The 26,636-nt window shown below is 44.5% G+C and overlaps 1 protein-coding gene and 1 long non-coding RNA gene across 4 annotated transcripts in view; one reads left to right on the top strand and one right to left on the bottom strand.

Moving 5' to 3' along the window:
* The window catches only part of LOC113484663, a 237,473-nt gene that overhangs the window by 35,871 nt on the left and 174,966 nt on the right, over positions 1-26,636 (top strand). The gene's annotated exons all lie outside the window — the stretch shown is intronic.
* NHS (NHS actin remodeling regulator) overlaps positions 1-26,636 on the bottom strand; it is a 53,851-nt gene that overhangs the window by 23,970 nt on the left and 3,245 nt on the right. For all 3 annotated transcript variants that reach the window (XM_026856893.1, XM_026857047.1, XM_026856972.1), the window contains exons 2-3: positions 2,984-3,136; positions 600-733 (exon numbers count right to left, since the gene is read on the bottom strand). In XM_026856893.1, the coding sequence (XP_026712694.1) occupies positions 600-733; positions 2,984-3,136 (287 nt within the window). The remainder of the gene's footprint in view (positions 1-599; positions 734-2,983; positions 3,137-26,636) is intronic.

The following is a 26,636-nucleotide window of genomic DNA, read 5'->3' as shown; positions in this document are numbered from 1 at the left end:
TGTCAAGTCAGCACAGACATACAGGACCAGACCTTCAGCTGGAGCTCCCACTTGGCTGGCTGCAAGGACGTGTGTGAGACATGAAGCATCTGAAAAAAGCTGAATGGAGATGGACATGGCAGAACAGGACCATTGCCCATACATACGTGGAAACTGTAGTTCCTTGTAGCTGGAGAAGTAATACCGAGACTATTAGCACACATGCGACCCTCAAGCCAGCACTCAAAGCCCTTGAGTTCTTGGCTCCTGGCAATGCTAATGCCAGGGCTGAAATTACAGCACTTTCTGAAATTACAGGAGGGTCCTGGAAGTGCTACCTGAAGCAGGAGCAGAGAATGCGAAGGACTGTGGAGGAGTGTGTGAACGAGTGCATATGTGTGCTGGCCAAGGGTGAAAAAGGAGAGGTTTCTCAATGGAAACACCCACCCTAGGGCTGGCTGCTTAAAGCTGCGACCCGAGTTACGCTGCTGATAGTCTTTAAGGTCAGCTGTGTTGTACCTGCACAGGCTTGGGCGAAGGCACTTGTGAAGCACTGTCACACTTAGGCCCCACAATACTAATAATGTGTTCATGCGTGATAGCCGTAGTGAAAGACTTACTGGGAGAAAGTGCCGGTCCTTTATCGCTTGCCTCTTTTGACTGCAGATTGCAGGGAAGGGAGGAAAGGGGGGAGCCACCACAGCAATGGGGCCTTGGACTTTTTGCTCTCTGTTATCACCTCGGCTTCGATGTTCTGTTTTGAGAAAGAAGACACAAGCCTTTTAGAGTGTTAAAAACATATAAATATCTCTAATAACAGCACAACAGAGACACAAGCAGGACATGGACTTCAAAGATGAAGGTCCTTCTCTTCCCCACTGACTGATACCTATGATCCCTGTTGCAACTGAACGGGACGAGCACTTACTGGACATCCATGCCCCCACAAGAGCCATGCTCATACAACATTCCCAGTAGGAACCTGCAGCTCCTGTTGCCTTGAAATATCGAGATGCAGTAACTCTGCCTGCACTCTACCCAAATAAAATATACCCCTCTAAGGGAAAAGAAGAAAACATAGCCCCAGGTAGGATTTCCTTCCCTGGCTGCACAACAGTGCTACATACTGAGCACTGACTTGACATTGGAAGGTTGTTGCAGCAGCAGCTCTGTGTTCCGGTGTGGAAGAGATCATGCTGGAAAAGTCAAGATCTCTCCACTGCAGGCCCAGAGGAGTCTTTCTTCACCACGGGCTCTTCCAGTGTCAGTTCCAAGTCTATGAAATCTTTGAAGTGAATGGGAGAGTGCTTATGGACTTCCCATCTCTAATTTTAGGTGACAGTCAGATATAATTACTGTTTGCATGGACTGCTGCTAGAAGGGGATGATAGATTCACCTGATGCACATAACTATGGTCCAGCCAACAATGTTTGCTGCTAGCATAGGTGTTTTCCGATCTACTGTTTACTTTTAATTACTCCTGATTAAACAGATAAAAGAGATAATGAAATTCTGATAAAAGAAATAGTTGAGACACAATAAACATGTTTAGGGTGAATTTCAGATTATAATTCTACTCCAGTATATGCAGTTATTTGGAAAATAAAATAAAGCAGCACGTGACAAGCTGCCTGCTGAATCTGCACAGCTGCTGTTAAGCGTGGAGGATGGGAAGCTGCCAAAACTGAGATTTGTAACTAAAATGCTGAGGCATTTTCTGACAGCTGCCTTCCCGTGCTGCTGTCAGGACTTCTCCTGCCCACAAGATGGCAGGCAGAGATCAGCCTGGTCCCGGGACAACCGCAAAGCAGAGCTGCTAAGAGCAGAAAAACCAATTTCTACTCTACTCCAACACTAGTGTGATTGCAATTCGGCTGTACGGCTCTTTGAAATGCTATGAAGACATACTGCACCCACAGTGTGCTCCTGAGCCAAAATCTACACAGTGGGTGAAATGTGGTAATTAATTGGAATGCTTTATCCAGCCAGCAGATGCTCTGATGATCCAAGTAATCAATTATTATTACAATCGGATAACAATAATAAATGAGCAAGGCAATGATTGCTTCCAACACAGGAGGCTGCTGCTGAACATTTTAAGGCTGACTTGTATGGACTTTCTCCTTCCTTATAGTACATAAGAAAGACAGGTTTGCTTGCCTACTTCAACTTGCTTCCCAGTAAGAATTTTTGCTTGGTTAGGTTCCCAGTGAAAAATGATCTTTTCCTATCTCTTGCCTTCCTTGTAGTGTGCTTTTGTAGGACCATCCAGACGTTTGCACCTAGTAAATTCCCTTTATGGCAGAGATGGAGGAGCCTGGTGATGACCTTGATTGCTCCCACTTCCTCCCTGTATCGCATGATTTGGTTTTGAGGCTACAGGTCTCCCATTTGTTAGGTGATGTTAGGAGATGTTCCCTGGCCTGGGAAGGGGACACCTGCCCAACCTTTCCAAGCTGTCCAGGGTATCACCTAGCTTTCAGCTGCCACCCTTGAGGTCTGGAGGTCTCCTCCAATATCATGCTTGGAAAGCCCATGCAGATATCTGAGTGGAGACTCTGTAAGACCTCCGGGCTCCAGTTTCAGCCCTTCAGATCCCTGTTCTGGAGTTGAGGCATTGTTTAACATCTGTTTAGAGGAGGGAGACAAGATAGCCTTGTTGAAACAATGCCTCCATCCTTCTTGGGCCAGTGCACAGATTTGCTCACACAGTTCAGACATATCCACTTTAATAGAAAAACATATAAACAAAGAATGTAAAACAGAAAAGTAAAAAGTCCTTTTCAGCTCTATTGTAGTAATCATAAATAAGCTGAAGAAGGCACAGGCCTTTTCTACTGCTAGAATTCCATCTTCAGCTTTATTTCTTAGCCTGAGTACTTCAGTCCCAGTGGAGACCACTGCCCACAGCCCTGTGTCTGAGCACCCTGTTGCTGCCTGGAGGGGACCGTGAAGAGGTGTCATGTACACGGAGCCAGAGCCAGAGTGTGTTCGAGCACCTACCTCTGCGCAAGGCTCGCAGGTGCTGCTTTGCGTGGTGGTGCAGCTCCTCTACACAAGGCGGTCTGGTGGAGGGGAGGAAGATGTTTCTTTGCTGATGCCAAGGTGCTCGGTAATAGACACTCAGTTTGCTCTCTGCATCCAGGTTGGAGACAGCTGTAGGATAAAACCGGAGAGCAAGGTAAGACTGCTAGTCTCTCTTACACCAACTGAGCTGAAAAGCAAAGGCTCTTTCTTGAAATGGCAGTGCCATGAATGAGCACTGGGAATGTTACAGCACCTCTCCTCTCACCAAATAACAGACATCATTATCTTCTCTGTGTTTCCATACCATGTTATGCCACTTAATATTTAGAGAATGACCTTTTGCCAGATTGCAAATGGCTCTATGAAGGCAAGTAGGTGCAATGATACTATATTGGTGTTAAATATATGGACTAAAGGGATAATAATTTTATAGATAGCAAAATGAAAATGCAAAGAAGCTATGCAACCTTTCCACAGTGACATTTTGAGCAAGGGCAGAGGGAGGAATGGGTCTTCCAATTACCCATTCTCCTGCCAATATACACTTTCACTACATCATGTTACGCACAACTAATTTCTGACACAGGTTGCTAGATCATTGCCTTCCAGCATGTAACGACGGAGATTAACTGCCTGCCTGCTGAGCGACTTTAACTGTCACCTATTAAAAGAGGTTCCCTTAATAGACAGGGACTTCTGAGGGACAGGAACACTTCAATTCCTCTACAGAGAAATCCCAGAAGTTCTGCCTCTGAAAGTTACATGAACCAAGTCCATGAAAGGCTTGAAATAATTTCTCAAGAGTGCTGAGACTGAGGGGAGATATGCCCAACCTCAGTGTATGCAGTAGCCATCTTTCCAAGGGCCAAAGCAGGAGGGGACGACTATGGGGGATGCCAGTGCTCTGCCCCAGCTGGCTGCATGGAGCAGGTTTGTCCCACCTGTGCTCAGCAGCCCATGTAACACAGCAGAGCCCGTGGCACATCCTCAGCTCTATCTCTGGGCTTGCTCCTTCTTCTACAGGCATTGATACAAACAATCTCCAGTCATCTTCTCTTCTAACACCAAGGAGCTGCTGCAGCTGTTTTGCTTACAGGACAATGGAGGGCGGTGCAGGCGGGGTGCCTCATGCATGGAAGGAAGGGTGGTAGAGGTACCTCCTGGGGTTCCCTTCTCAGTGAGGAGCTGAACAGCCAGTGTGCCTCGGGTTGGCTTCCCCAACAGGCCACACATTCCTCTCCTTCGTCCTCATCTCTCTCAACCAGCAAAAGCCCATAGGAGCTACCACGAGCAGACCAGACAGCTTCAATCTGAACACGGTCCAACACAATGCTGATGGCCAGAGCCCTCTGCCATGGAGAATACTACCAGGGATTTCTAACTCTGTGTCAGCAACCCAGCCTCTGTGCCAGCCCTCTTCTGCCTTCATCTTGCCCCCCCTTACATTGCTTCTACTATTCCAGGCAAGTGCAGCACCCAGCCCTTCCCCAAGAAAAGAAGGGACATGCTGCTATTGTGGGACCTTACTGAGGAGGAGGCCAAGCCACAGAAAAGGGGTTGGTGGCAGGACGTATGTAGCAGTATGTGGTCTTCAGCCAAGGAACTAGCACATTTCGGGGCTCCTTTCTGTGCTTTTGCACTCTCCAACCTGCAGGAGCCGTTGCCCTTTTAAGAGGGGGAGTCAGTGCAACATGTTAAGAGACCTGCTCTGTGGTGGATGCTCTTTGATTTTTCTGATTTTGGTTCTTTCTTTAATGCAAACCAACATTCACTTGGGCTGAAGGCATACCAGTGCTTTGTATAGAGAAAGGGAATGAGAAAGTACGGCAGGAGAAGAAGAAGGAGGGCACAGACACAAGGGGAGAAACCCAGGAATCCACACTGCCGTGTACAGGATGCTGACAGACTTTATCGGTTTCCTTGATGAGAAAAAAAAATTACAAAACTTTGTGGGTGTTATGATGGACGTGGTGGTATAATATGGTGATAGACCTGCTGAAATTCAGGTTATTCAAGCTTCAGCACCACTGAAGAGACCCCGAACTCTGTCCAGCAGGTAGCCGTGCTTGCAGGTTTACAGTATGTTTGCAGTACTGCTCCATGCAACTGGCCATAGTGTCAGTACCAGGAATGGCACCAGGATGAGAAAAAAACGACTGAGAGTGGGGGTGGGTGGGGGTGGGGTGAGGTGAGGGGGTGTAGGATGGATAATGGCAACCTGTAGGTGTTTGTTCATCATGAGGATTTACTAATTAAATTATCAACACTGTAATAACATAATGTTGCCAAATTGCAAGCAGAGGTTTTGATGGCTTGTCTGTCTGTCACCATGGTATCTCACTAGAATGAGCTGATTTTATACTTCCTTTACCCCTTGAGGGTAAGGAAGCACTCTGTCTATTTTACAGACAAGGTCCCAAGACACAAAGCAACTTGCCCTGATCCTGTTCTGAGCCACACTGCCTCCTTGGGAAGCTCATCACAGGACACAATTTTTAATGATAGTAATTATACCCCACCCATTCCTTATATTACTGAAGATATGTGATATTCATGATCACAAACTGCACCCTGGATGCTAATGAAATGGCAGACACAAGCAGTTCCTTCCTACTCCCAGAAAAAAATCTGTCTAGACTGAAGCTCTAGTGGTTGTCTCTGATGTAGCTCAGTAAGCAAGTGGAAAGTTTTCTCTACTTATGAAATGATCAGACATTTAATTAGAATAGATTTTGCTGCAAAATGTAACTTGTAGAAAGCTCTTCTGGCTCTGGCAGCAGTGTTTTACAAATAAGAGGAGTAGGAGTTGGGTTAATATACTTTGAGACTTAAAAATGAAACCAAGCTAATACAATTCTGCTATGCACTTGCTGTTGTAGACACACATTGCTGTTCACAGATAAAATAGCATGACCTCTTAGCCATCCAGCAAGACTCCCTGAGCCGGCAAACCTGGCAGAGCTGTGCATAGTGCTGTACCAGAAGAAAAATAAAGCATAAATACATTGCTTATCTTCAAATGATAGGGACTAAGAAGCTTACAGTACCCTGTGCCATGGCCCCAGCCAGCACGCATCCATATCTTCTTGCCTTTCCCTGCTGGAACTCTGATTCGCCGTGTCAGGGAATATGCCCCACTGACACCAAGAAAGCAGAAATATTGCACAATACGCACTGAATTGAACAGTCCTTTAAAATACTCAAAAGCTGGAGTGGATTTCTAGGCAGTCCAGAATAGAAACTAAAAAAGCTGGCAAAAAAGCCAAGAGGGAATGAATGTTCTCAGCCTGCGGTGGGGAAGAAGCTCAGAGGGAGGGAGAATTGCTGGGTAGGGTAGAAGACAATGCTGGCCCAAGGACAAATAAGTATAAACCCACCATGAATACAATTAGGCAGGATGTTTGAAGAACGGCATCCCAACCTCAGAGCAGTAAAGCTCTGGCAAAGCCTCCTGGAAAGGGTAAAGAGAAGGAAAATACTAACCAGTAAGTGAGACAGCCTGCACCTTTTCTGCAGGGTGTTACCAGATGTGATTGCCAGCCAAAAGAGGGACCCGCTTCCATTTCATTCCTTGCACATTGTCTTTTGCACGTTGCCTGTGCTCCTGCAGTGGTATCTTGCCTGGCCCTTGCCGTTTGGGCATGGGCCCCTGGAAGCTGGGCACCATTGCTGGGAGCTGAAGCCTGAGGATGCAACTGCAAGAGTGGACCGTGAGCTTTCAGGACCACTGAATATCTGATTTTCTGCATAGGGTTTAATCTCTTACTTTCATTAAAAGAAAAAAGCCACCCCTGTGGTGGGGTAATTCAGCAGTCAAAGACCACTGGGGTGAGATCTGGAAGACCTGTGCAGCCAAAGCTTCACCATATGCTTCTGCTAAGAGCCTGGGTTAAATATTAACACTTCCTATGCCTCCGTTCTATAAAATGGGGTAAGGTATCTCTTTCAGCCAGCACTACCTTTCACGTTGTGTTTTACACTGCAGGCTGTTTTTACAATGCCAAGCCTGTGCGTGGCTGTAGTCCCTCAGCATCATCATAATATGCATAATAAATAAAGAAATGCAGAAACTGTAAAGCCACAGTCTTTAAATTATTAACAGCTGGACACCACAGTGAATGAGAAAAAAAGCCTGTATAGATATAGGAAAAGCTCCATTTCAGGCATCAGATATAGATTGTTAATATATTTTTAGTGTGCGCTTTGATCAATTTAAAATATACAAGTGAATCATATAAACTATCATGTTCATTTCATTCCCAAGTTAAAGTAATTGGGTTTTTTTGTGTTGTGGGATGACAAAACGACAAGAGACCATTTAAATGGATTCTCCATTACATTCTGTGGATCCATTAATGTTGGCTGGTTTCCTGACAACCAGTGTCAAACAGACATACGCTAATGGCTGTTCTCATGAGAAGATTTTTGAAGGTTTCCAAATAGCTGTTTTATTGAAGTTGATCATATTTATCATTTATAGACCTTTCTCAACTTTGCATCCTCTCATTGAGATTCCCTCCTTCCTTTAGCGAAGCAGAAAACGGATCCTGCCATAGAAAAGCTGGATGTGGATGCTTGAAGGTTGTGCGGCTTTAGTGCACTCAGGCGTGGTTGTTCTAATAATAACACCACAAAGGCCAAGCAAGAAAGATTTCTGCTCTATTTATTTGATAGATCCAGGGGTTTCCCCCCCCCAACTCCATCTGCCTCTCTAGATGGTTACTTCCCACCTTCCCAGCTCCTTCTGTTTCTCAGCTTTATTTCTTTTTGTATTATAGTTGCCATTAGGTGTCAGGGGAAAAAAAAAAATTCCTATGTTTCCTGGTTCAAAGAGAAGACATGATTTGGTGTAAGGTGTCAAAAAGTGTGCAGCCTGCAGAGGATTTGAGCACTGAGTGAGGAAGGTGCCTATGTGCTAAGGGACAGAGCCCAGAGCTGTCACCCTGTGAACTCCTGCACAAGCAAAGCCGAACCTGCAGCTGCTGAATCCTTATTGAGGTGTCTTGATTCCAATAGACAAAAACCACAATTAAAAAGGATCAGACAAGTGAATAACCCTATTCCAGAGCCCAGTTACTCTGATGAGGGGTTCTAATGACCCCAAGCCCTTTGCAGGAGGTAGAAGAGCTGGGGGCTGCGCACCCACTGAAACTCCACTGCTTCTCCGCAGTGTGCCGCAGGGGTGCAGGATGCTCTTGAAGGCTGCCGTGGCCAGCAGCACTGTGCCAGGCTCTGCTTGAGAAGCCATTCTTCTCCAGCGTTAAGGTGGTTGACCTGTCATTTTAGAAAATGCCATTTTTTTCTAGCCACTTCAGGTAAAAATGACGAGTTTTTTCTTGTGTGATTCAATGTCATAAGCAAACTGTATGTTCCCTCAGCTTTGCATAAATAGGCCTATGCCAGCAGCAGCAGCAGAGTTCGATCTGATCAAACCCTTCCACACCTACTACCCAGGTCAGGAGTGAGTTACTGGCTGCTATGTTTGTGTGCAAAACATCTCAAGAAAATTAATTCTGAGGAAAATCAGATTATCTCAAAGACTAGCCAGTCTGGCAACACATCCAACTTCATCATGCATTTTAGTCCATAAATATTTCATTGAGGCAAGTGCTGAGTCTGATGTGAATTTTATTTATAGCCCTGAATGTCTCAGACGTGTGCTTTCCCCAAGTACTCGTGTCTCTACTGTAACACCCAGGGGGTTTAAGCCTACAAGGCAGGTAAAAATCTAGTCGCTTCTGTGCTGTACACGTCCCACTTTTTGTGCAATGCATCAGCAAGATCAGTACTTTCAAAGCATCTCCCTCTGTGGTTGCTGCTTCACAGTGATGGCATGTTGGGTGCTGGGGCTCACCCAGCAGGGACATAGGAACCTGAAGCTCCTCGGAGGTGGGACAATCACTCTGCTTTCTACAACTGTGCTTGCTCCCAGCTGTGCATGCACCCAGACATTTCCCACAGTCTTGATGTATTTGCCAATGGCAAAGCCCACCAACTGGAACCGCAAGTAGATATTTGGATCAGCTACCTTCCCGTCTCATCTTTATTAAGGATTGAAAAATGTCCATGCAAAGGGAGTATGTTGGTGGGGCTGCTGTTCCTTGGAAATAAGGCTACTGGCTCTTTGGCATTTCACAGTTGCCCTGCTGAACAAAGGCAACCTCACCACAACTTTAGTGACTATACCTCTAAATACACAACTTTCTTCACAACTCTAGATAGAAAATGTCAAGTGATTGGAGCCAGAAACTCAGACATACCCTGATTTCCCTGGGAACATGGTTCACCCTAGCAGGGGCAGGATGCCATGGTCCTTTCCCACCAAGGGGAAGCGATAATTTCTGTCCACATCAGTGCCTGACAGTGATGGCTTTCTCTTCTGAAGCCCTTTTGCAGGGGTGCGGGGCGCACATCAGATAATGGGAATGGGACAGACGCTCGGGCCCCTCAGTGCCGCAGGGGCTGCTGGGGACCCTGCCTGTGCTTCCCTGTCCCTCCTCTGTCCTCTCTTCCAGGCAGGCTGATGTGTGGTCCAGCTACCCCAAGAGATGCAAGAGCTGAGGCAGATCTTACCTATGCCTTGATAGAGCTTTCTAAGCACTCTTCTCACATAAGGCAAGAGATGCTCAACTCTCAGTGAAATAGAAAACTGCAGGCAAAACCCCCTGTCTCCTTTTCCTTGCTGTTCCTGTGCATCTCTGGGATTTGTTCAGGATCTGGATGGGATTCCCCTATCCTTCATCACATCTTTTGTTCCTGTTTTCCTGGTGCACTCTGATATACATGAGGGAACTGTTCAGTGTGGACATTTCCCTTTCAGTCCTCGCAGTGCCCACTGTCGCAGGGCCATGGGTGACTGATGCCACATTTTGGGTGGTCTGCTCCTTGGTTACTTCCCTCTGGGAGCCCACTCTGGAAAATGTGATTTGTAATGGCTCTGTGCATCATTATATCTTATTATTGCTATTATTAGGGCAGAAACCCAAATGATTTATTGAGGAATTTTTTGCTCTGTGCAAAAGTCCAGGATGGATATGAAGAGCAAATTCCAGCAGCACAGGCCTTGAGACATGGCTTGGATGACCAGTCTGGACCTGAAGCCTGGATCACCACATCTGCCCTGCCACTGGCACTTGCGCGTGAAAATCAAAGCGCGACTGCGTCTACACGGGCTGCAGCTGCCCTCTGGACAAACAAGAGGAGACATGACAAAACAAGTTAAGTCTTTAGCTATGTGTGGGCAACAATATGAGCACAATTATTAATCTGTTCTGAGCTCATGGATGGACAATTTAGCAAATTCTTCAAACTCAATCAAAAAAGGCAGAAACCTCACTGGCAGCAGAAACTGTTGAGAAAGACCATGATATTTTATGCTCTTTGTATTGTTTTATTTCTTGCCAATACAGTGAAACTTCTCATGTTTCAACCAGAGTTTCTTAGATCATCCCTTTGACATTTTTATGCCTCCCATTATGCCACACATGCAAATAACAGATCTTCAGGAGAAAAACGGACAAGTGGACAAAACCCCATCCATATTTGGCATTCAGTTATCTGGAAAGCATATGATTTGGATGTCATTTCCATGTGCAGATCCTTGAATTTTGCATTTACCTGGTATTCAGTTGACTGGCACAACAACAGATAATTCAAGAGGGCTGGGAAGTGTGTGGTTCTTATACATGTAAGAAGATTAGGCTGTTAAGCAATATGCACTTACGTGAAGAGTACCACATGCTAATCCCATTCTTGGCTTTGCTGCTTTCAGTCACTGCTGGTGGTGTTTGAACATATTTCTAACTGCTTTTCCTAACTCTTTCAAATAAGTTACGGTAGCCAGAATGGGACTTGGTATTTCAAAGCATTTCAAAGCTGTCACTGCAGGATAGACAATAACCTCTCAGAAATACAGTTTTTTATATATTCAAGCCTTCATTCCTGTGAAGTTTCTCTAGACAGTGGTTTCTTCCTCTCCTTTTATTCCTGTTCTCCAGTCTACGTTTTACATGGTTAGGAGAGAAATAGCTTTGTGTTTGCAGATATGAAATAGCTGCAAATGTAGTCACAGACAGCAGTTTTCTGTTGGAGGGTTTCATTAATGGAGTTGCCCTTCTCACCCATAAGAGGTGAAGGGCATTTTTATTTTAGGTGCACGTCTACATATTATACATATCCATGAATATGTTCAATTGTGCATACGCCTCCACCCCATCAAACCCAATTTTGCAGCAAAGAAATTTCCCCTGGTGTACATATCTTCTAATGCATGGTGACAGGAAGCATTGGAGGGAGTGCAACATACTTATTTATTAATAAACATCTGAAATGTTCAATAATGTATGTATGTGTAGCCATGGTGTTTCTATGGTCCTTGTTCAGTCAGAGATAGCAGGAAGCCCATCAGGGAAAGCTGGTTAGTAAGCAAAAAAGAAAACCACCAATAAGGTCGGGCTTTATTCCCAGGGCAGCTGAAAACATGTGACTAGACAAAAGTTTTCCCAGTTGTTTATGTGCATGCATAAAATTAAACATTTAATCCAATGTTACAACTTCAGAGACTACAACCCAGCTGGGAAGTGACTCATGCCCCAGCTAAGTGAGTGGAAGTGATACAAAGGCAGCACTGGTGTTGCCTGCAGGGCAATGGTAAAGAAGGCAGAAAACACGAGTCCTGCCTGGCAAGCTTAAGGTTGCCATTAGATCAGCTATTTTGCACGATGAGTCCATATTCATTTCAGTTTGCTACCATGCTCTGTGGGAAAACAAAAAGCTAATTAGACAGGAAGATAGTAAAAGCATAAACAGTGTTAAAAAAAACCCCCAAACCTAACTAGTTTAAGTTTACTGGACCCTAATGGTAAGGATGGCCTCTTATAGTAGGGATGATAGGACATCATACATCTTCACACACATACGTGTATTTGTGTACACACACACACTCTCCAGAGCATGTAACTGAAATCAATGCCTCGAGAGCCCTTTCAATCCCACATGCTTAATTAGTTGAAAGCACTTCTTTCAATCTGACGCACTTTCAGTGCTTGTCAACACCTATTTCTTCCCATGTTGACCCTTCACATTGCTCCCACTCTTGATATGCAGCAAGATGTCTTTTATCTCCAGCAGTGTAGTGTGTGGTCTCTATAAAACACTTTGTAAGCATGCTTTTAAACATCCTTTGCAATTCTCCCTCACTGCTCTTGCTATTTTTCTCATGTACTGACTCAGCCTAAATCACTACTAAGCTTGCCCAAGTTGCTCCAACAGGTCACCATAACGCTCTCCCTTTTATCACACAGAAATGTGCAGTTCACTGTGATGTTGCTCTCAGATCAGACACCCTGATTTCACATGCCAGCAGTCAAGAACAAAGCTTTACAAAATTCATTTACTGTTTTACCTGCCTTGGTTAATGCTTATCTTCAGGATCTCGTGAAAAAAACACCCTCACATTCCCCAGCCTACAGACCATTTTGTGATAGGTCAAACAGCGTTTTGGCAGTGGTTTTAATGTATCTTGCCTATTCTCCTACTCAAAGCATTAAATTCCCTCACATATTTCTATCTGGTCATTTATACCTAGAGTGGTCATTTTCCAGTAATAGCCTTTTGAGTCTATGCTGAGGATCCTCGTCTCAAGAAGAGCACAGGCTCACACATTGGAGCACCTATTACCACATCAGCATCCACGATACAAACAATCTCTCCACATTTGTGAACATACAGACATTCTGTAAAACACTGGGAGCCTTGAAAAAGCACACTGGAAGATGATAATCGACACAGAATGTGCTGTGTTTGCCATATTGGAAGATAAGATTCAGATGACTTATTCCAAGTACAACAAACATATTTCTGTTTTCCTTGAAATCTTCATAAATTACAACCTTCCATCAAAGCTCTAAGAGTTAGTCTCCATCAATCTCCATGCCTTCTCTGTTCAGCTCTCAGAAGTGGCATTTAGCATCAATTACACCAGTGGTGCTGTGATACACGGATCTGTCTCCTGGACAGCAGATTGAGGGTGCCAACTTATTTTACTCAGGGAATCAGAAGGCCATCAGTGAGTGACAGCATTTTGTTTACTAGTGACCTGCCCTTCATTCAAGATGATAACCTGCAAGAAAAAATGCCCTATATCCCTACTGCTTAATCTTGTTAGTCCCTGATGTGGCTCCCCATGGGTAATGACCAAATCATTGTTTTGGAAGGGCAACACACATGCTACAGTGGAAAACCACTATGAAATGTGAACAGCAAAATCAAACCAAAGACACAGGTTCCATTTTATATCTACTATAAAAGTATTGAGGATGTTTTTCTGTGAATGCCTTTCCTCACTGGCATTAGTTTGACCCTCTTGCCTTTAGCAAACTGCATGGGGAAGCCAGTATCTGAGGTCAGAAGCTGCTCGCAAGCAAAAAAAAAAAAAGACTGAAGAGTTTACACTGAAAATGAATAAGCAGGGCCCCTCTTCCCTTCCACTGGCACTGCACGTAGGCCGAGAAATCAAACCTCCAATGTCAGGAACAACAAGCCATGTGTTAAGAGTAGAGATGGTGGCTCATATTTCACACTTCTTCCTCCCCATCAGTCTTTTTCAGCGTGCTTGGCTAGATGCCCTGAACACCACTTAACTGCAAGTTGAGGTAAGTAGCAACATTTTCTTCCAATTATATTTAGTAAATACTACGCTGCTGTTGCTACACGTGTTCCTTTGAATTACTCACAGGCATCCAGGTGAAGATAGAACGTCAATCATCTCAAAGGGACCAAAGGCAACTCTTTTTTCTTCCCCTGGGGAAATATTCTTGCTGCTCCTGCAGCTCCATCAGTGCTTTCTGGCAGAGGGACTGAGAGACCTGGCTCTGTCTCAGGTTTCTAATTGCTCTTTAGGTCATGCCTGCCCCAGGAAGCTTCCTCCCCATAATGGTAAGGCAGTGTGTTTCTTGGGCCAGGCAACAAAAATCACATGCATGACTCGTGAGATTACTCCCAAGCCACCCTGATGGTGGCCCAAGGTTGGCTGGGCACAGGGGTGCAGTTAAAGATACAACCAGTTCCCTGTGCAGCTCCTCTGGGTCCTTTTGGTAAAATTCTTCCCTAAACTCAGTGAATACTCAAGTCCTCCATCATCAGCCCTCCCCGATATTCATTTTAGCCCCAGCCTCCCAAGTGGTTTACTTGAAGCCCAGTTTCAGACAACTGGCTGTGACCTGGCTTGCAGAGCACTCAGCCCACAAAGTGGCTCTGGGCCAGAAGGTGGGTCCTATTTCAACATCCTTCTCCAGCACCACTTCTGACAAGACACTTGTGTGAAACATTAGAGCAAACAGGGCTATAAGTGTTCAAAAAGCCATTCTGAGAAGACAACTGGGAAGAAGTAACATGGCTAGCTGATGTGCTGAGTTTCACTTGTTGAAACAATACTGAATGCAGACCTTATTGTTTTGTAAGGAGAAGGAGAGCTGCCTGAAAATATAGATTTCCATACCCTCCCCTTCTATACTTTCTCAAGGGAGTTGATTTTAATGAAGAAACCTGCTTAGGGATGGATTTTTGTAAGATTTGCAAGTCCACTCCACCCTGCCTGGCGCTGCCAAGAGCATGTCCCAGCACCACTCCCTGCCAGGGCTCCAGCTTCTACCCACGTATTGCAGCCTCTTCCCTCCAGGCTTTTTGGGTTTGAAATTAGCCCTTAATCCATAAAGTACAGACGTGTTATGATATATGGATTGGACTGTATTACTTACAGTACTTTCCATACAGATGTATACAAAGCCACTGAGATATACTGGATTACTTTTTGGAGGGAACCCATCCAGATAGCATTTGGAAACTGTCTTTGTCAGTGATATTGTATACCTAGACTGCAGGATGAATAACTTATGTCAAGATAAGTTATTTTCCCACTGTTATTATTATTGGAATAACATGCTCTCAGCTTGCTCACCTTAGGCATTAATATTTTTTCTGCAGAGTTGCACTCTGCACAACAGATTTTTTTTCTACTGTGTTTCAGGTCTTTGTTTACCTAAAATGGTCCATAAGCCTCAAATGGTAAATGCTAGTTTGCAAATTGAACCAAGAGGTAAGCGTTGTTAGCTGTATTTATATTCCCTTGCACGTCCCTGCAGAGGATGCAAACATATTACCATGCATGCTAGGGAGCCCCTACAGCTCATGTGAACCCACTAACACCCACTTTGAATTGAGACATCATGGCCAGTGGCAACTAGCATAGAAAATGCAGTGTGAAAACATTTAAGCTGAAATAAATGTTAAAACATTTACTTCTTTTAAAACATCATAAGATGTTAATAAAGATCATAACATAGACTATCCTTTATTGTTATGGCTATATGGCTTTATGAGCCAAAACCATATCCTATTGTTTGTACTCACATTTATATTATTAAGCCACATATTTATGCAGAAAACCTAATTGAGTTCTGATGGGGTCTCTGAAAAGCCACAACTGCTGAAGAGCTACAGGGTTTGTCAGATGCTGCATGGGTGTGGACCACTCTGGCGAGAGCTGCCATCCAGAACATAAGAGCAAACAGAGAATTCTTGCACATTTGTAACTCATCTGTCTTTGTGTGCACATTGGACTGAGTACAAGGCAGTTTCCAACATGTTGGCTTTAGCACAGCAAATACACAGAGTGGCAAACAATTACTTGCTTAGTGTACATATAAAATTATTACCTTTTCAGTGTGGCCAGATGTTTTATTGTGACCCTGTACTGAGTACTGCACATGAAGAAGACCCGAAGGTGTGGTGAAATAGCTACATTTTGCTGCATCCAGTCAAAACCAGTGCAGAAATGTCAGGTGTCAACGCCTACTGGTAATTACCAGAAATACCACCACGGAATGACACTGGCCGCAACACTGACAGGAAGCCTTCAAACTCTCGGTTGTAAGCAGTGATGAAAATGAGATAAAAATAAACTGCAGGAAATAAGCTGCAGGGAAAAAAATCCACAGGAAAAGAAATTAAACCAGGCAATACTTTCAGGAAAGGAAAAAGAGAAGGGAAGAGGGAGTGAGGGGAGAAGGCCAGCATCATTAAAATTATCATGCAGAAAGTGTAAGTAAAAAATGGGGCTGTTGAGTAGCAAACAGTGTTTGACCTTAATATATCACATATCAAGTGGAATGGTGAATCAGCAAGAGAGTACTCCTGGGATGCTCAGATTTGTTCACAAGGGGCAAAGTTGACAACATTTCCAAGCATGAAGAAGGAGACAATGGAAAGTAATCACAAAATTAACTTTCCCCAGGGGAGATATGTCTCCCTGGAGAATTTCTGTAGCTAATAGATAGGCTCCTCACTGATCTTGAGTACAAATAAGCCTCAGACAGCTCTGAATAGTCCTCTAGGAAAGCCTGTCCCCTTTTGTTCACTGTCGAAGGACCATGAGAAGACAGACTGCACTGAGCTGCCATGCCCCAGCATCACCAGGCACCAAGAGGGGAAATGCTGCCTTTAGAGGGAAGCAGGATTGTCAGAAACAGACTTGAATCTTCATGTTATGGATGAGTTTCTGCATTTACTCGTTGAGTATATTTAAAGGCAAAGTAAAAAAAACAAACTTGGGTCACAGCAAAGCAAGCTAGTAAGGCATAAGGTGACTCAACTCAAAAGGTGAAGCATTGTCTGAGAAACTGAACAAATACATTCATTTTTATGAAGAGGGGTGTAAACATGCTCAGAAGCATGGCACAGTAAGATGAACCAGGTGTCAAATTTTGCTGTCCTTGCTCTGTCCTTTCTGAGTCATGGTTCTGCCTGACTACTCTGGACCCTTTGGCTATGTGAGGACATCAGGTCTGTCCCTAATTGCCTCCATCCCACTTTACTGCCTTCTCTCTGCCTCTCTTCTTTCTGTGTGGATTTTCCAAGCGGCATTAAAAAAAGAAGTGCTGGAAGAGGTGCCAGACTGCTCTAGAGGCTGAGATGCTATACGTGCTGAACAGTGAAAGGCAGACGACACCCACGGATATACCCCAGCCCTGATCTGGCAGGATGCTGTCTAGGGGGGAGGTGGCAATCAATCTTCACATCTTATCAACTCCCGAGGCATCTGCCAGCACAGGGGGAGGGGGAGCCACCCAAGGCAACTTTTTTATAGTATGGATATTGTTTGTAAAGTCAGAGACATTTTATATATGAATGCAGAGCAGTTCACAGCCATCTGCTTATTTTCTATGTAGCGTCTGAAGTATCATAAGGGTGTTACAGAGAATATGAAAACAAGCTCTTACCTCCGCTGCTGAGTTTAAAATTTAAAAAAAGGAAAAAAAAAAGAAAGAGAAAAGAAGAGGAAAATATAGGAATTGGTATGCACTGAAAAGCAAAGAACTGAGACAGCACTTTCAAATGGGGGTTGTCTGCGGTGCTGTTGCTTGGAGATGCAATTTGGCCTGGTAGGTGGGTATGCTGGCACATCCCCATGCTGGCCTGGGGCAAGTCACCTGTGGCCTTCACAGCCATCTCTTGCCCTCCCAAGGACCTCCTAGCCTTTTCTATGTTGTTTCTACATTGTGTCTTAAGGGCAAAAATCATCCTAAAGGATGGCAATGCATAAACACTAAGCATTTACACATACAATAATAGGCCCTGAATTTCACGTGCTAGTCCAATAATACTTTATTGGTGGGTTTGCTTAGTGTTATTTTCTTCCAGATAAAAGTAAGCTTGCTTATTCCATGCTAGGGCATGCTCCAAACCTTTGCAGATGATCTGTGGTTTGTATTGTCTGGATTGTGATTTTAGACCTACAGACCCCTGCCACACAACCAACCTCTGGCATTTAGAAGCATCTCTAAAACGCTGGACTGAATAAGTAACAGGTGGTTTGTTTTTCATAATTAACCTGTCGTGGTCAGTAATGAAAAAAGAGCCAGACTGGTGCCCTAATTCATTCCCACCACAACCCAGACCCACACAGCACAGGGAGATGCACAAATTCACTGATGACCTGCCAGAATCATTATCACTTGAGGTTTTTTAACTATGGCCTTTAAATCACAGCTAATTCTGATAAACCAAGATTGTTTCCCTGACTTGGCAGTTTGATAATTTCATCTTCATGCTTGTTCACATTAGTAAGTATTGATTTCCTGTGGGATGCAGTACATCTTCGTGTAGTGAGCGAGGGTGAGGTCTGCTTGGCATTGTTTCTCTTACACAGTTATTTCTGAAGTTTGGGTATTGGCATACTTAACACACGTTCATTTTATCCAGAAAATGGGTTTCCATGCAGCAGAACAGAAGAAAAAAAAATCTAAAAAGTGCAGCCACTATTTACCTATGCAAATGGTGTTAGGCAAAGATTAATTTGAATGTTTTTTATTTGGGTTATCCTTTTCCCCTTCTACTAGCATCCTGATTCCTTTTGTCTTTGTAATATTTGTGCAATAGCAACACTTCACAAACACTGCAATGCTTCTTCACTCTACAAGGGCCAGAACAGCCTCCCCAAAGTTAGTACAAGCCTCCCTATTTTCTGTAAACTTTTACATGTACTTCTAGGATGGAAAAGCTACATCAAAAGCCTGTCTGGAGAAAATACCTAAACTTTGAAGATTCTCATTTTGACCCAGAAAACAATTTATTTTGCAGATTGCAAATACTTCTACAGGACAGCAGAGTAATTTTCAAGCCTTTAAGAAATTCCAGTTCTGTTGCCACTGAAGTTACAGCCACATCCATGATAACTAAGTGAAATATTTGCTAAAGGGATGGCTAGAAGATACTCATCTTCCTTCCCCTTTGATGCCCTTCCATCTGTGGACACTCAGTGAGTGTAGGATGATGTTGGTCCAGAAGCACTGCAGCTAGAACAAAGCAATAATAACCAAAACGACACACATCACTCACGGAAATAAGGCTCAAAATAGGCTCGTGGGCGGAAAACACTTTCTCATCCCATTCATGAACCACTGAGAAAGATATGTGCCCAGAGCTGAGCTTACTCAAGTAATGCCCAAGGTAATTTTCTGCATTCAGAAATTCTTTTTTTGGGGCAAACTGAAATGAATTTGTTGCCTCCTACAGAAAGCACAGCTTTGCAACCACACCATCACTGCCTAGTTTGTGCTGATTCATTCATCCTGGCAGGGAGAAAAAAATGTCTTTTCCTCCAGTCAACTCCACACTCAGCCCAGACTCTCTGTGAGGTGAAGCCCCACTGAACCACAGCTCTAAATTTTCCAGACCTGCTTTTTGGCTGCCATCATCCCCAGCCACGTCAATGCGGGCACAGATCATCAGGTAATTAATCCCCCTTTAATGTCATGAAACCAGGGAGACTTGGGGCTAGCTGTCCATTGGGTACATATCTCAGCAGTACCTAACATTTCCAGCCATGTAATGTCCATGTAATGTCCAGCCATCTGCCTATGTAACGTAACACTGGTTTTAGAAATATAGCTGATGCTGACCAGAACTTCATTCTGAATTTCATACTAGCAATCTACCATTTGGACTAGATGATCATGGTGGGTCTCTTCCAGCTGAAAATTTCTATTCTATTCTATTCTATTCTATTCTATTCTATTCTATTCTATTCTATTCTATTCTATTCTATTCTATTCTATTCTATTCTATTCTATTCTATGACAAATAATGGTCACATTTTGTGGTTCTATTTTTATATCTAAGCTTCAAATCCATAGTATGACCCAGCCTTAAAACTCACTGCATGCAGGAAGTCTACATATAGGTGTTGGGAGGTTTTGAGTGGTACAAGGCAGTATATTGCGCACACAAGATAATTAACCTCTGGAAATAATTCAGAGTCTGACTTACTCCAACTGTGTTATCTGGGGTCATTTTCTGCTCTCAAACTATGAAGGTTCTTTGGGTTTTAATGCAACAAAATGACTTTTGTCTTTCTACAATACATTATATTGGCAAAGCAGCTGCAGCCATGCTGACAGAACTGCATTTTAGCAGTTAGCCTACTCCTCACACCCCCACATTCATCAAAAAGACATGTTATGCTGGTAAGTGATAGTAATGGCTTTGGCTGGCACAGTTTTACTGGTCAAAGATCGCACATTTTTCAGAGATTTGTCCTATACCTTTGCACAAGCAGAAATGAGTAGTGAAGAGAATGAGCTTCAGTATGTTCATTCAGACTTGTTATGGAGAACACAACCTTTCAAGTTCAGACTACATGAAAGGGATTTAAAAGTGTGGGACACAGCTGCACTACAGTTTTTACTTCTAGCCTTGTTGACTACAATTTCCCTTGATCTGTCCCCACTTGACCTAATGAGTTATTTACTTCTGCCTATGAATTTCCTCCCAGTGAAGCTGAAACCCTTTTCCTAGGGTCACAAGCTCTTCAGGGTTGTTTTGTGCACCAAATCCTATTCTGATAGTCCATGGACCACAATTCATAATATAAATAATGTTTATTGCATCTCTTGGAGGTATCACCAACTGCACCGTGTCTCTGTTTAAAGTGGCTGACAGAAGCTGAAGGCAGGGCTCTGCCTGACTCCAAAAAAGTTTCTGATAATCCCAAGGAGATTTCACCATGACGCTGGCACCAGGAACAACCTGGGACCTGCAAGCCGACCAGACCGTGAAATCACCTTCCTCCAGAGAGGCTCAGAGCCTGCAATGATAAATTTGTTAACAGCAGAAGGAGGATTAGGGAAAATCTTCCTCCTTTACTGGATGCAGCAGGAAACATGGTAACTAAGGCTGAGGAAAAGGCTGGGGTGCTCAGTGCCTACTTTGCCTCAGTCTTTAGCAGTGGAACTGGCTGTTCCCTGGACACCCAGCCTCATGAGTTGGGAGATGGGGAGGGGAAGCAGATTGAGGTCAGCACAGTTGAAGAGAAGGTGGTCAGAGACCTGCTGCACCACTTGGATGCACACAAGTCTGTGGGACTGGATGGGTTACACCCAAGAGTGCTCAAAGAACTGACAGATGTGCTCACCAAGCCGCTGTCCATGATTTACCTGAAGCCATGGCTAACTGGGGAGGTCCCATTGGACTGGAGGGTGGCAAATGTGACACTCTGCGGGAGAGCTGAGCATGCACATGACCATTGTGATCAAGCAATGCCCATTTATTACAACTAAGAAAGCTCTTTTATAATGTTCTCCTGCACACGTGAGTAACAGGCAGTATAAATCCTCAAGATGGGACAGTTAACTTAGCCTGCGCTTTAACCCTTCTTATGATTGGATAAAAAGTGCCACATCAGCCTTGCCAGGCTTCCTGCCTCGTAACTTCCTCTTACATCCCAACCCCTTCCAGGGGTTGTTTGTCTCATCGAATTTTTCCCCCCTCATTCAGGGTTACGTCCTTATTGCATTCTTTCTCAGGCTGAGGCTCTTATTTATCAGTCTTGTTCTCACATGGGATTGCTCACATGTCCATTCTCTTGCAGAAAGTCCTCTTGAATCCCAACAACACCCATCTACAAGAAAGGCAGAAAGGATGATCCAGGAAAGTATAGACCTGTCAGTCTGACCTCAGTGCCAGGGAAGGTCATGGAGCAGGTCACCTCGAGTGCCATTAAAAGTCATATAATGGACATCCAGATGCTCAGGCCCAGTCAGCATGGGTTTATGAAAGGCAGGTCCTGCCTGACAAACCTGATCTCCTTCTGCAACAGGGTGACCTGCTCATTGGATGAGGGAAAGGCTGTGGATGTTGTCTGCCTTGACTTTAGTAAGGTCTTTGACACCGTTTCCCACAGCATTCTCCTGGCAAAACTGGCTGCTCATGGCTTGGATGGGCACACGCTTCGCTGGGTAAAAAACTGTCTGGATGGCCGGGCCCAGAGAGTTGTGGTGAACGGAGTTGAATCCAGTTGGCGGCTGGTCACGAGTGGTGTCCCCCAGGGCTCGGTGTTGGGGCCACTCCTGTTTAACATCTTTATTGATGATCTGGATGAGGGGATCGAGTGCACCCTCAGTCAGTTTGCAGATGACACCCAGTTGGGTGGGAGTGTTGATGTGCTCGAGGGTAGGGAGGCTCTGCAGAGAGACCTGGACAGGCTGGAGCCATGGGCTGAGCCCAACTGGAGGAGTTTCAATAAGGCCAAATGCCGGGGGCTGCCCTTGAGCCACAACAACCCCCAGCAGCGCTACAGGCTTGGGGAGGAGTGGCTGGAGAGCTGCCAGTCAGAGAGGGACCTGGGGGGGTTGATTGACAGCCGGCTGAACAGGAGCCAGCAGTGTGCCCAGGTGGCCAAGAAGGCCAATGGCATCCTGGCTTGTGTCAGCAATAGCGTGGCCAGCAGGGACAGGGAAGGGATCTTACCCCTGTACTCGCACTGGTGAGGACGCACCTCGATTCCTGTGTTCAGTTTTGGGCCGCCCATTACAAAAAGGACATTGAATTACTCGAGTGTGTCCAGAGAAGGGCAACGAAGCTGGTGAAGGCTCTGGAGCACAGGTCTTATGAGGAGCAGCTGAGGGAACTGGGGGTGTTTAGTCTGGAGAAGAGGAGGCTGAGGGGAGACCTCATCGCCCTCTACAGCTACCTGAAAGGAGGCTGCAGAGAGCTGGGGATGAGCCTCTTTAACCAAGTAACAAGTGATAGGACAAGAGGTAATGGCCTCAAGTTGCGCCAAGGAAGATTTAGGCTGGATATTAGGAAGCACTTCTTCACAGAATGGGTTGTTGGGTGTTGGAATGGGCTGTGCATGGAGGTGGTGGAGTCCCCATCCCTGGAGGTGTTTAAGAGTCAGGTCGACATAGCGCTGAGGGATATGGCGTAGTTGGGAACTGTCAGTGTTAGGTTAATGGTTGGACTGGATGATCTTCAAGGTCTTTTCCAACCTAGACGATTCTGTGATTCTGTGATAATGAGGTCAACCCAAGGCAGGATGACTGGTTTGGAAAATGAGCAAGGCTGACTGAAAGGACAGACAAGATGACTTCCTGAAAAGTTATCCATAGGTGCAGGTGTTTGAAGAGGCACTGTAGAGCACGCAGGAGAAAAACTGTATGAAGTGTAAAATTTGTGCTTGCAGAAACCCAATGCAAGCTGAGAGAATGGGACTGGAGTAAACCAGACTGACAGATCAGTCAGCCTTTGAATAGGCTAAACACTATTTGATACATTTATACAATGATGTCCAACTCACATGTTTATTTATATTTTAATTTTGCCTCATATGAATATACACCTGACACTGTCAAGGCAGAAAGGGACAGCAGTCAGCCATATATTGAGATGAAACAAGACAGAAGATTTTATCAAAGCTGAGAGAACCAGCTTCTTCTAAGGTATTTGCTGAACTTCTCTGGTGGGTTTAGGCTGTAAGACAGAGGACAGTCCTGGACTGCAGCACTGAGCCTTTAGTACATGCCAGAACTGAGGATCCTGAGGCAAATTTCCAGGATGAACACCCTTTTCCCAAGGCACTGCAAGACCCAGGCTGGACACACCAAGCTGGACACACCAAGAATTTGTGTCTTCTCTGGCTGGTCTTGAAGGTTACGGCAAATTGCAAGACTTGGAATGGGGCATAACCCTGCAGTTTTGGAGTTGTCTGAGGCATCACATGCCCATGCACATTACAGAAGGAGAAAGAAAGCACATTACTGCTTGTGCAGGTTGAATTTGAGGAGGCTAGGAGACTATCATTTAAGCACTTGCACACCTCATGTTTAAAAGATTTTTCAAGGTATTACAGAAGGGGTGCAGTCGTTTGTCTCGTGTTACAGCTGCAGCGTCTCCAGTGGACTCTGCCTTCCCAAAATGCTCATTAACCTGGGCCTCCTGAATCACATCCACTCTGCCATTTAAGCCACACTGCTGTAAGTCAAGTCTCTTCCTTATAGATCATGAAAGAACAGGAATAAAATTTAGTTACCAAAAGCCTGGGAAGACTTCAGTTCAGCAGGGAAGTAAAACTATTTGTTTTGATGAAGCTGACATACCACCAGATCTTTTTTTTTTTGAATTGTTATATGACACGCTCACTGTTTCACAGTTAATTGAAACAGCCATAAAGTTACAGGATTGTTCTGATCTGTAGTAAAAATACAATCATGTGTTACAATTAAGTCCCCAAACCACTGCTGAACAGGGTATAATAGTTATTATGGGATTGGCTCAACATCTGGAGTTTGGTGGTGCTGAGAGAGGGAGTCTGGGACAAATGAAGTGCAAGTCCCTTACCAGCCTACCTTACCATGCCCATATTTGAAGCAGGCAGTCTGGAGCAGAGATGTGGCAAGGTGGTAACACAAACCATGCACTGGCCTTGCTGCTGGCCAGTTGCACAGCAGAAACGCTGGGAGACAGGCGTGGGATATTGGCTGGGTTGGGGCAGGGCTTAGAGCTGCAGTGTACCAGGAGCACTGGAGACGAACGAACCCCTCTGAGGTCTGCAAGTGCTACCACAGCGCAGGCAGTAAATAATACCTTGTCAGCAGGCCACAGTATTGAATAGCAATAATTTTCCATAATAACTAATTAGTGTCACATACAGACCAGACACTTAAAAGAGAGAAAGTGCTATAGCTCTTCCTCCTTCATCGAATTGCAGTGCTGAGGTTGAGCTTTACTCATCTGCTGGACTGGCACAGAAAAGTGCCCGCACATGAGCTAGGACCTTCCCTTTGTCAGTCATCAGTTGAATCAAGCTATTTGTCACCTCCCTCAGCTCTACAGTGCTGTTACTTCTGTGGCCATCCTGTCTGGGCAGCAAGCTCTGGTGTATTTGGTTATCCCACGCTCATCCCTGAAATATCCTCCATCTCCCACTCCCCAGTGGGAACCTGGCTCTGCAGTATCCATCTCAGGCAGGGCTCACACCTCCCAGGAACGGGCTCACTCCTCCCACAAAAGCTCCCTGGCATCCCTGAGACCATGGGAAACCTCAAGAAAGGTTTACTTTGGTGAGCTCAGTAACTTGGGCATGGTCATCACTCTATTCTCCCACTTTTTTTGTGCATCAAACAGGGGACCATATTTGTGTTGCTCCATGTCGAGCATGTAGCCTTTTCATTCATAAAAGGCAGCCTGTATCTTTAATCACTTTTCCAGAATAATAGCAAAGAAACAAGCACTTGATTGCTTGTGTTATCAGACACTATTGGAAAAGTCTAGATAAGGATGCTGAACAACCTTGGCTTATTAGTATTCCACATGCAAACACTTCCCCATAATCCAGAGTCATCTGTATCCCAGCAACCCTTAAAATTTCATTCTCACTGAATTGCCAGATCTTTATCAAAATATAATTACAGTCTTAATTTGGATGATAAATTTTGATTGCCTGTGCTGTGCCAAAAAAAAAAATAAAAATGGTCAGGTACATGAGAGCTGAGATACAACTATGAAACGTGAATCTGCATATTCTGACACTGGTGCGCCACCTTTCCTCTTATCAAAAGTTGGGCTCTGATAGTTAGCAGTGAGGTTATGTAGGGGTAAATAGTCAGGAACATGAAAAAACAGTCTTCTGATGCCATCAAATGAAATCTGGACTAAAACCAGGGAGGAATTTGAAATCTGCAGCTGCATACGAAGATTATCACTATTATGAAGATTATATACTATTATCATTATGAGGTGAATGATGTGCAGCACTGCTGTGCAAACCTGGAAGAAAAAAACAGTCCTTCCTGAAACAAGAGGAGATTGTGTAGAACTCGCCTTTTCTCTCACTCCCCTTTCCCCCCTTCAAACACTGGCAGAAAACAGCACAGTGTTTTACAGTTATATCCAGAGGGCTCTCAAAATGCAAGGGTCACAAAATGGCTTCAGATTCAGCAGATTGTTCTAGTATTCATCTTAAACCTCACTGACAGATTTTAAAAGCACTCTTAAGAACAGCCTTTGTGGTTCATTCATTCCAGTAAGATCTTCTGGCATTAAGAGCTTGGCTGTTATAAGGCTAAATGAAAGGGGTGCCATTTTCCAGCAATGATAGTAGAGTCCTATGTATATAGGCTGCCACCACCTAAACACCTTGTGTCTGCGCTATTCACAGGGCACAAAACAGCTGTTCCTTCACTTACATGCTTATGTGAGACATCTTTTACTCCTCAAAATGACTGAAGATATTAGGATTCATGCATGTACCACAACAGACCAGAATCATCTGACTTTACTATATGCTGTTATAGTGATATATTACATTTGACCCCATTTCCACCTGCAGCAGGTGCAGAATCAACCTCTACATACAACTGTATGAGAATACAGTTGGAAATTCCATCACTGCTATCGAGCATTATTACCAAAGACATGCTGCTGGGTGGGGAGGGACTTTTCTACCTTCCAAGAATGTACATGATTACAAAGATTTTTCCAAACTTAGACATGTAGCCCAAAAAAAGTATCCCAGAGGAATATAATCACTGCCCACTTTACCAACAGAGCCCAAAGGACAGGAGACAGCCCAGCAGGCAAGCCATGGAGGTTACCTAGTTTCTGACTTATCAGACTACAGCAGTCCAAACCCACTTCAGTTTTACCCTGTTGAAATACCAGGGGGAAAAGATAATTACTTGGATGACAGTGCCATAAATGCAATTAGACACTTGACCTCAGTGTTTCTTGGTCACATGCACAAGAGTTGAACTCATTGCTAAATTTGGCACTGGTAAGTCCTTCTTCCCCCCCCCCC

Source organism: Athene cunicularia (genome assembly GCF_003259725.1).
Source record: "Athene cunicularia isolate RWA chromosome 1 unlocalized genomic scaffold, athCun1 chr1_part1, whole genome shotgun sequence".
NCBI classification, from domain to species: domain Eukaryota; kingdom Metazoa; phylum Chordata; class Aves; order Strigiformes; family Strigidae; genus Athene; species Athene cunicularia.
Note: the sequence above shows the minus strand (reverse complement) of the source record. Positions and strands in the feature narration are given on the sequence as shown.